General features: G+C 39.9%; 1 protein-coding gene across 3 annotated transcripts in view; it reads left to right on the top strand.

Moving 5' to 3' along the window:
• The first annotated feature begins 4,002 nt into the window (after positions 1-4,002).
• The window catches only part of LOC109910634 (proteasomal ATPase-associated factor 1), a 92,939-nt gene continuing 86,288 nt past the window's right edge, over positions 4,003-10,653 (top strand). For 2 of the 3 annotated variants that reach the window (XM_048597629.1, XM_048597630.1), the window contains exons 1-2: positions 4,215-4,260; positions 7,338-7,521. Coding sequence is in view for 1 of the 3 variants with exons in the window: in XM_020509853.2 (XP_020365442.2) it covers positions 4,068-4,117; positions 4,220-4,260 (91 nt within the window). In the remaining 2 variants the exon portion in view is untranslated. Of the gene's footprint in view, positions 4,118-4,214; positions 4,261-7,337; positions 7,522-10,653 lie in introns of those variants that run through there. The other variant, XM_020509853.2, reaches the window with a different exon arrangement.

The following is a 10,653-nucleotide window of genomic DNA, read 5'->3' as shown; positions in this document are numbered from 1 at the left end:
TACCTCAGTGGAATATGGTGTTGAGAGGAAAATTTAATATCCATTGCTATTTGATGATTTCCAATTTGAAATGTTTTTGCCTTTGGACTGTGAACCTGATGTGGAATGTATTATGCAAATATTAAGAGTATTACTTCTGAATTTAATCTCACCGTGTAACAAATACTCTGCTATTCCATTCCTCCTATCAAAGTGGATAAACTCAAATTCATCCACGTTATATTTCCAGCCACCACGTTCTTGACCACTCACCCACCCTGTCTAAATCCCTTTGAAGCCTCTATTCATCTTCCTGACAATTCAGATACCCATCAACATATTGTGTCATCTCTAAACCTGGCAATATTCCAATTAGTCTCCTTATTCAAATCATTGATACAGAATGTGAACATTTGGAGCCCAAACACTGGTCCTTGCGGTATCAAACTAACACAACATGCAGACCTGGGAATGATTTGTAGCTTGTAGCTATTCCCACAGGAAATGTCTTGCCATTGTATACCACGTGCATCTGTCTTACACCCATCCTCACACATCCTCTCTAGCTCATCTGCAACCACTCTATTACATCCATCATTAAACTATGCCTAAGTGGACCACTCTTTCTACTGCCCACCACTTGGCTCGTAAAAGAGCTCTCCATAGCTTTTCAGCTCTGAACAAATGGTCGAAATATCATTATTTCCCCTACTGTATGTAACATTTTAGAGTCCTTTTCTGCTCTTGCAATTTTAATTACCACTTCATCAGATTATCGCAAATTGAGAGTTCCACTCTGTGGTATGGTTGAACTATTGAAAACTGCTTTCCTCTCCTGACTTGAAGTGGTGCTCACCGTGCTGATACGTAGAATCAGAATCCCTGCAGTGTGAAAAGAGGCCATTCAGCCCATCGAGTCTGCACCAACCATCTGAGAGTGTTCCACCTGTACCCAGCCACCACCCAATCCCCATAACGCTGCATTAACCATGGCTAATCCACCTAACCTGCATATCTTTGGACAGTGGGAGGAATCCAGAGGAACCCCATTCAGACACAGGGAGAACATGCAAATTCCACACAAATAGCAACCTGGGTCGCTGGCGCTGTGAGGCAGCAGTGCTAACCACTGTGTCGCCCTAAGTCTCTATCCCTTACAGCGCTATGGAGGTTTTCACAGTGTTTATGTATGGCTTTTTCACCTGTGTACTACAGTATGTTAGAAGTGAACAACTAAGCGGCCACCAAAGGAATAAAATGCACAGGATGAGAAAAAAAACCATGTACTCTGTTTTCCTCTTACACTGTTTAAGCATGTAAAGCACAAAAGGTTGAAACATAGATATCTACACCAGATGAATATCATGTATCAACCTTCACTTATGTAGCAACTTTAATGTAATAAAACAAGAGAAGGCACTTCACTTGAGCGTTGTATAAAAAGAAAGACACCAAACCCATTGGGGATTTCTGGTCAGATTACCAAAGTTTGGGCAAAATAGTGGGTTTTAATGAGTGACAGAAAGGATGAAGGTGAGATGAAGAGACGAGAAAAGAGTATTTCAGAGCTTAAGGGCTAGACAGTTGAAGGCATGGATATGAATGATGAAACAATTAAAATTGAGGAAGCACAGGAGGCTAAAATTAGAGGAACATTGACAACTTTAAGGGTTGTGGGTTAGAGAAGATTACAGAGGTAGGGACAGGCAAAGTCCTGGAGGAATTTGAAAATAAGGAAGAGAAAATTTTCAATAACTATATCTAAAACCCTTTATTTATTAATTAAACTATAATTAATCACATCTGTATTTTCAGTGAATCACTTGTAGCTCATGGCTAAAATTTTGTACATTGCATTAGAAAAAGAAATGAAATATAACTTCGAAATAATAACATCCCCACACAGAACATGTGTGTTTCTTACTAAAATTAAATGCTTTCGTCTTTCTACTAACCAAACATGTATAGTGAAATTATACAGTGCAAAATTGCCTGGTTCAACAAAGTTCAGCTGTACATTCCTGAGGACTAATTGAATGATTCACTAAAGTTTCTTCCTGGGCAAAAGAAAAGCATATGTTTTGCATGTGAAAATGTGAGAGTTGGAAAAATTGCTTTTCTGGCTTGACTGAATTAGCATCAGCTGGTATGAAAATTATATTTTCCTGTTTATCAATATGTCAGGGAAGATATACCAGCTGCTGTACTTTCACTGATTAACAAATGCTAATACAGTGCAGCTTTAAGGTCCTTGGTATCTACTTCTTTGCTTGCAATAAGGAAAAAACATGTTAAAAATAATCTGGCACTATTTCCTATCCAAGCATGGCAAAGATACCACTTCAGCATCTGTACACACCCCAATGGACGACTTTATTGAGGCTGTACCATTTCAGGAACATCAATCCTAGAAAAGCCTGTCATGTTCCAGGACATTGGTTTGAACGAATCGATGATCCAACCCAAATGTGTACTTGACCAGTTACTTAATTATGCTGTAAGAAATGTACATTTAATGTAAAATTCTCACAGAACTTTTCAAAGTCTTTGACAAGGGTAACAAATCGGGAGTTTTACAGTTTTGGAAAATTCCCAAGTTAAAATGAAAGCTATCTCTACTGACCAGGAGTTAAATTGGAGAATGGAAGGCTGGAGACAGATGGTCTGTGGATCCAAGCCAGGTGATTTGATATGCAAATTGCTCATGATAGAGAGATTGGCTAAGATTTTTTGAGCCCATTGAAAACATGGCATGTCCATTTGTTTCCTGCCAGCAGCCAATAGTATTTTCCCTGGAGGACAGAGTCAGAATTGATATGCAAAACAGGTTTTAAAAAGCAATCTTTCCACCAGTTAGAGAGAGGGAAAATATTGGTTTCACTACAGTTGTTGTAAGCTTACTGCAGCAAACAGGTCCAGTGCTCAGAGAATAAGACGAGATGTGAAGAGCAAATAAGAAGGGTTAAAACAGCAGGAGAATATCTTCAATGGCTGTAATTCATGTCAGCACAGTCAAAGAGCTGATTGGCATTTATTGGCTGTTGATACTTTTCATTAGGAAAGTGATCATAAGCTTTTGTAAACCACTGCAGTCCATGTGATGATCTCACGGGTCAAGACCCCTACTTATTAGATTAATTTTATTCTTAAAGATGCTGATTGTTCTGCTTTATATGTATAACATTCACTGGACTTTCTTTTGTTTCAGTGATAATATTCCTGTCTCTGAGTCAAAGGGTTGAGAGATCAAACTTCACTCCAGAGCTAAAGAATTTGATCTAGATCGAGATAAATACAGTACTTAGGGGCTGCTGTATCATCAACCTTTGACATTTACTCTAACCCAATTTTGAATCCAATTTGCCAAGTTGACCTGGATTCCTGGGGTTTTGCCCTCTTGACCACTCTTCCATATGAGCCCTTGTCAAAAGCCTTACCTAAGTCCACGTTAACTACATCCACTGCACTACGCTTATCCGCACGTCTAGTCATTTCCTTGAAGAAGTCAATTAAACCTCTGAAAAGTTAAGGGGATGTCTTACTTCCATTTGTCCGTTTGCCATGCCAAACTCTGATCTGGAGGTTGAAGAAAGTCACCAAAGATGTAGTTGAGGAGCTCATTAGAGATCTTTTGAATCTTGCCGCAATGTGGAGATGTTTGGGAAGAGAGGTTGAGTCTTGTTTTCCCACTGCAATCATTGCTGGAGTGGAAGGACAATGGAGAAAAAGCCAGAAGGCATAGAAATGGGCGAAATAACCTGGATGAGTTAGAATAATTGCAGGATAGCAATAAAATAGTATCTTCTGTCAGGAAATGAAAACGAATTAATTGTGAGTGGGCCGTTTAATACGATGATTTTTTTTTCAAAAAGAATCCGTTTAAATGAACTGAAAAATCTAAAAAAAACGAAAGTCGTTTACAACGTTGTGGAAGAGAGGGAGGGAGAACTTTCAAAGTGATCACGGTACCACGTAAACCCACTCAGCGACCGGACAACAGAGCCTGTGCGGGGGGGGGCGGAAGAGCGGGTGAGGGCTCTTTGCGACAGTGGCGGCGGCCGTTTGGTTTACGGCAGCGTGGCGTCGCCATGGCAGGAGGCCGGATCTTCGTCCAAAGCGACTGGGCTCAAGCTCTGCGGTAACTGTGTCTGAGGGGGCCAGAAATTTCTAACAAACCTTTTCTTGTGGCTCCTTTTCACTCCTGTGCGGGTATTAATGACGTCTCGGTTTTATCCCACAGGGAGAATGAGAGGGAAGCGTGGGTTTCCTGTAAAAGACCCGGTAAGGATCCTGAGGCAGAGTTTGATTTGGTTAAAGAGGGTCATCATCATCAACAAGATTCTAATAATAAAGTCAGGCCTGACGGCTCGGATATGTTTATTGACTGATTCCCACCAATTTGCACCGTCCCCTTTCTGACAATATGGTTTACCTGCTAGAGAACTGGTTTAAGAAAAAGCCTCTGTATTTTTGTTCTTTCCCAATCTATGAAACATTGCCCCCCACCGTTTCTAATCCTGAAGACTTTCACTGCCAATTCTAGGGTATGAATTTACATGTTGCTGCTTATACAGTTAAATGCAGAAAATACAACATAAGCACTTGGCCCAGCCCTCTCAGTCCTTATCCTCCACACAGCAATAAGCCCTTCACATCTGACGTATTCCGAGAATGCAGAATCGCAGAATTGTGGCGGTGCGGAAGGTCCATATTCGGTCCATCATATTATTATACAGTGCAAAAGAAGTCCATTGAGTCTACATTGCCAAAAATATGCAGAGAATCCCACTTTCCCACACTGGGCCCATTAGTCTTGAATGTTATGACATTTCAATTGCTCATCCAAGTACTTGTTAAGTTGTTGTGAGGTTTCCTGCCTCAACTACCCTTCCAGATAGTGCATTTCAGATCCCCACCATTCTCTGGGTGAAAAGGTTTCCCTTAAATCTCTGAATCTCCTGCCTTTCACTTTAAAGATATGTCCCTTTGTTATTGATCTTTTGACCAGGGGAAACAGCTGCTTTCTTTCATGCTGTCTGTGCCCCTCAATCTTCTAGGTTTTATCATGTTCCCCCCTTAACCTTCTCTGCTGCAAAGAAAACAACATGAGCTTATCCAGCCTCTCTTCATTGCTGAAATACTCCATACCAAGCAACATTGTTTCTATAGCTTTTACCCTATTACCCTGAATATTATTTTGATTTAAGTAATCATCTCATGTCTTCTTGAAAGCCTAAATTGAACTTGCTTCCTTAACACTTTGAGGTAGTGTGTTCCAGATCTGGCTACTTGCTGAATTTATCTGACACCACAGTTGCTTCTCTTGCAAATTATCTTGTATCTGTGGCGCCTCGTTCTTGATTCTTTTATGGGAGGGAACCATTTCTCCCTATCTACTCTACCCAGTTCTCTCAGAAGTTTTTCATTTCTTATCAAGTCTCTGCTTTGCCTTCTCCTCTCCAGAAACAAACACAAATTATTTAAATGTATATGTTATCTTTTGCCCTCAGCCTGTCTATCCAGCCTATTCTTAAATGTTGCTTATAATACATTTTTGGATTTCACAGTTGTGTGTTTAAACAAAAACTATTCTGTTCTTTTTCCTGACCTCTAATTAATTTTGTTTCTGCTGCCTTGTGCTGGAAACCCCTTAGTATTTTTTCTGTTTACTCCACCAACATTTTCAGATTTGCTTAGGATGGGAAGAAACCACCTTCACAAAATTCAGTTGAACATTCACTCCTTATAGCAGGAGTGGCTAGTCAGCAATTGGGCATGGGGTCCCATGCAGCTTTTATTACTCCCTGATCTGGAACACTAAATTTTGCTTTAATACCTATCCTGTTTTGAAGGAACAGTTTTCTTCCAGAAAACTAGATAGTGGTGAAACAAATAGGCAAAGGCTAAGTCATGACAATCCAATCATATTGAGGTGGCCAGTATGATTTTTGATGACTGCTTCCATTTCACTCATCAACTTTTGTTCAACCTCAATATTTGACTTGTACACCCCTGGAGGTCTCAACACAGCTTTTTCTAGTCATTTTGGCAAACACCGGTTCCTGGCCCTATCCGCTTAACTGCTGTTAGTCCAGTATTGACTTCCACTCTGACCTATGCTACCTGCCACACCTTAATTGACCAAGTTGAGCTCAACAAGTGCTACCAACTAGCATTATAAGCTGGTTGCTCACATTTTATGGAAATATGCAAGCTTTTCTGCTGGGGTATAATGTTTCTGTATCGAGCAGTATAATCAGAATTAAGTGAGTTAGATCTGCCTCTGAGGACTGAATTCAGTATCTTGTTTCTGCAAACATTTTCTCGAGACCTTTTGAGATTTTAAATGATTAACACAATTAGAGTAGCATGTGCTATATATTACTGTTAGCTGAATTGAAATGTTTTCATATGATGCCACCTGCAATTACATGCTCAAAACGGTTTATTTGGGTTAAAGCCTCCATTTTAAAACTTCCATGTCAGAGGAATGCTATATGTATGCTTTTAACACTTTATTCACTTGCGGGAGCACAGCTCCAACAATGTTCAAAAGGCTCAACACCATGCAATACAAAGCAATTTGATTGGCACTCCATCCACCAACCTAAACATCCTCTCGCAACCAGTGTGTTCAATGCACGTTATCCTCAAGATACCCTGCAAAAACTTGCTAAAGCTTCTTCAAAAGCACCTGCAAAAACTATGATCGCTACTGTGTAGAAGATGGCCATTTCTTGAAAGTGTAGAGTCATTTGTTGTGCTTTGGAACATGGCTCTGGAGCTTATTGCAGACTTGCATGGCTTTCCACACTAGATGTGGATAAATTTTGTTTTTTCTTGGGGCGTATGAGAACGAGGAGCAGGAGCTTTTTCTCCCCCCATCCTTTGGCAGATGTGCAACATTTTCTGAGGTTTGTCTTTAAAGAGTATTTGAGCCTTCATTTTGGCCTCCCTCTTAGACATTGTTCAAGTTCAGGTTGTAAACTTGTGATCATCATAGGGAATTTATTATCAACCATCGACGCCACATGCCCATTTCACCTAAGCTGGACTCTACTATTGGAGCATTTCAGTTCAAGACACTTATCCTCAAAGTAACTCAATGTTCAGCACTTTGTATTCCTATTTATTGCTCATAATGGTCTAAATCATCTGGCATAGAACCTGTCCAGTTACATTATATTGCTAAAATAGATATTCTGTGTCTCACAGACAGATGGGAGGGTATTAGCACAGTTTTGTACAGGATCTTTTGAATTGTTCGCGGACTGATCCAAAATGCAAGGTGTTGAAGCTATAATTTGCCAAGAAAAGTTTGACAAACCAGTTCTTTGTACTGTCCCAATGTCTTGCAGTGCTCTAACGCACCTGGTGCCATTTCCAACAATGTGTGACGGAAAGATCTTTATTTTCAACGGCACAAGTGTTGAAAATCTGAGGAAGAGTCAACTGTATATGAGCCTGGCCTGAAACTGAAGCTCTCTTGGCTTGAAAATGGTGTCTAGGCCAGATATGTGATTCTGGAGTTTTTTGTCCTATGTAAGTGGTCCACGGACAAAAAAAAGTTTTGTGTTCAAGTGAATGCTAAAGTTCCCATGGTACTCTCTGGGAATCACTGATTTACGTGAATGCTAAAGTTCCCAAAGTAGTTTGAGGAAGGTCTTCCAGTGCCGTAGTCATTGTTTTTCAACATCACCAAAATTGGGTTTTCCCTCATTCCTTTTGAGGGACAGTGCTGTGAATAAAAAGACAACTGTGTTACACAATTCTGGACAGTATCTGTCATATCTCCAAAATCCTTACCTCGTTCAAGACATAAATGTCCAATTTTTAAAGAAAATTCAGTTACTTGTTCTGTAGATTTAGAAATAAAGTGACTACTTTACCCATCTCCTTCCTGAGAATTTTTGCTTTTTGAAAACAATCAAGTAAAAATTGAGTCAAATATATAACAGAGATTTGGGGCTTAACAATTTTTAGGGTGGCTATTTGTTTAAATATTGAAAAACAGAGTGACACACATTGCCTCCGACACAGTGACTACATCTCAGATGAGCAGTCAACTGTACTTGGATGTAGAATTATAAAATCTGCAGTATAGAAGTACATTGGTTCAGTACTTCAGCATTGAAATTAAATTCCATTTGACTCTGAAGTTTTATTGTCAGTCTTACTGATGCAAAAGTGGCCAGGATGATTGTTTTGTAAAATTATTCCTTCTTCGTGACAAATTAATAAACCAATCTGATTCATATATTTAAAGTGTATACATGGAAAATTCATGCTGGTAATTTCTTTTAGGTTGAATTTGACATGTGGGAGAAAGCATTTGCTGAAAAATATAGGAATAGTGTGCCAAAATTTAAAACCAGTTTCTTGTTTAGAATAATTTCTCTGCCTTGCAAAGTAAGACCTTACCTGGTGCAGCAGCTATAAATCTTTATTTTGTAGAAATGTTGAATTTGTTGGCTCCAGATAACCCCATTCTTTTTGTTTGAATTTAAAATTATGTTTCTCCATCTTTGTTCAAGCTTTGATCTGTCGAGAGTGCTCTACAATATGATCATGATTTCTCTTGATGTTTATTCTACTCTGACTAGAGAAAAGCAAAGTTCTAAAGAACACAATACTCATCGGGGGAAATTTTCCCAATTATTTTTAGCATTCCTGTAGTCTGAATTTAGAAGGTTGATGGGTGATCTAATTGAGGTGCTTTCTAATGTGAAAGGATTTAACATGGTAAGTACAAAGAAATCATTTCCTGTATTGGTATAATGCAGGATATAAGAGGGTGCATTCTTGCAATTAGAGCTGAGGCATTCAGAAGTGCAATCAAGAAACACCATATTACAATGTATAATGGAAACTTAGAACTATCCCTAATAGGGTATGAAGATTGGATCAATTCAGATTTCCAAAACCCAAAATTTTTATTTTTAATTTTTATTGGGTAAGGATACTGAGGGATTTGAAACAAAGGTCAGTGAATGGATTTGAGGTACAGTTCAACTGGTAATGTAATTGAATAGTAGAGCAGGCTTGAGTGAGTGAATGACCTAATTGCTGTTCCTATATTCCTTTAATGGTAGCAGGTAAGGACTCTAATTATCTGCTCAGTAGAGTCAAACTGGAAGAAATCCACTGAGAATTAATACCTTTTCAGGAAATTGCTTCTCACAGTCTCTTAGCAACCTGCTCGAACGATGTACTCTCCTAGTACACTCCATAAATTATTTCTTGTAATTCCTATGACCTTACCTAAAACAGGCTAGTGGATAAATAGAAGAGTGAGTAGTTTGAGAGGTTTCCAAGACAATAAGAATGTTTTCTTATTTAAAGATCTTTGGAGCAGTTAGGTGATCAAAAATGTTACCTTTTAATCCCCTAGACAATGTTCTAAGTCCGATTTCCATTGAATTTTTTAGAGGGATTCTCATCACAAAATCTAGTGAGCTTTCTCTTTCTTCCTTCCCAAATGCAACTATTTACTTACCTATCGCATCCTTCCAATTTCGATTTCTGTCCCATCTTGCCATTCCCAGAGCAACTTGCCAGTCAGCAGATATCCCAGAATTCACTGGCATCCCTTGCACCCATGGCCTCTTTAAAATTCTGTTGTGCACCCAGGCACCCACTGTTTTATCCGGCTAGGTTAAAAGTTACTGAGATTTGCCCAAACGTGGCAGACAGGAGTAGAGCGGACCAAGCTTTGCAGGAGGTCCTGCTTGATGAGGAGGCCAGAAGACCAGACCATGCCAGCTGGTCTGATGTTGCCACCTGGGACAAAGCAGTTGCAGCCATCTGATTGAATGCCTGCAATGAAGGAAGGTCAGTGATCTTCTCCACTTCACCAAAGTGACTGCCACCATCATCTGTCCGATACCCCCACACTCACTTTATCTCTGCAAGTATAGTCACCTCCCATCAAAGCTCATACCTCTTGCTATTGCCTGCAATATCTTATACACTTGCCTTCACCCTCCTAGCCCCTGACACCAGCAAGCTTGCATGCCCTCTGCGCTACCCACTCACTCACAGTGACCCTTCCCACTTGCACCAATGGAAATAGCTGTGCCTCCCACTTTCATCTCCCATAACACATGCCTCTCTCTCATTCTGTGAGGAAAATAGCAATAGGGCAGAAAAGGTCATTCAGCTCTTCACCCACCACAAGGGGGCCTGTCAACAATTATGACAAGCAGAACCTATAAGATTCCACACTAAAATAAAACAAAGAACTGTGGATGCTGGAGATCTGAAACAAAAACAGTGATCTGATGAAGAGTCCCTCAACTCAACATTAACTTGCTGTCTTCCCACAAATGCTGTCAGACCTGCTGAGTCTCACCAACAATTTCTGTTTTTGTTTCTATAAGATTCCTTCCTAGGTTTATCATGCCCTCAGAGCTCTTGCTGCAGCCTCTTGAGTATAATCATAACTAGAAATTGCAACTTGCCATCTGTCAAGCTGCATATTGAATTTTCTAAAAGACCATGTCACTCATCAATGTAGCAATATTGTTTTCTGAAGATAAACTATTACCTCATTAATTAGCTCAAGGTGCAGGGCTGGATGAACACAGCAGGCCAAGCTCCTATGATGCTGCTTGGCCTGCTGTGTTCATCCAGCCCTGCACCTTGTTGTCTCGGATTCTCCAGCATCTGCAGTTC

Source organism: Rhincodon typus, chromosome 6, assembly GCF_021869965.1.
Source record: "Rhincodon typus isolate 14 chromosome 6, sRhiTyp1.1, whole genome shotgun sequence".
NCBI lineage: Eukaryota > Metazoa > Chordata > Chondrichthyes > Orectolobiformes > Rhincodontidae > Rhincodon > Rhincodon typus.
Note: the sequence above shows the minus strand (reverse complement) of the source record. Positions and strands in the feature narration are given on the sequence as shown.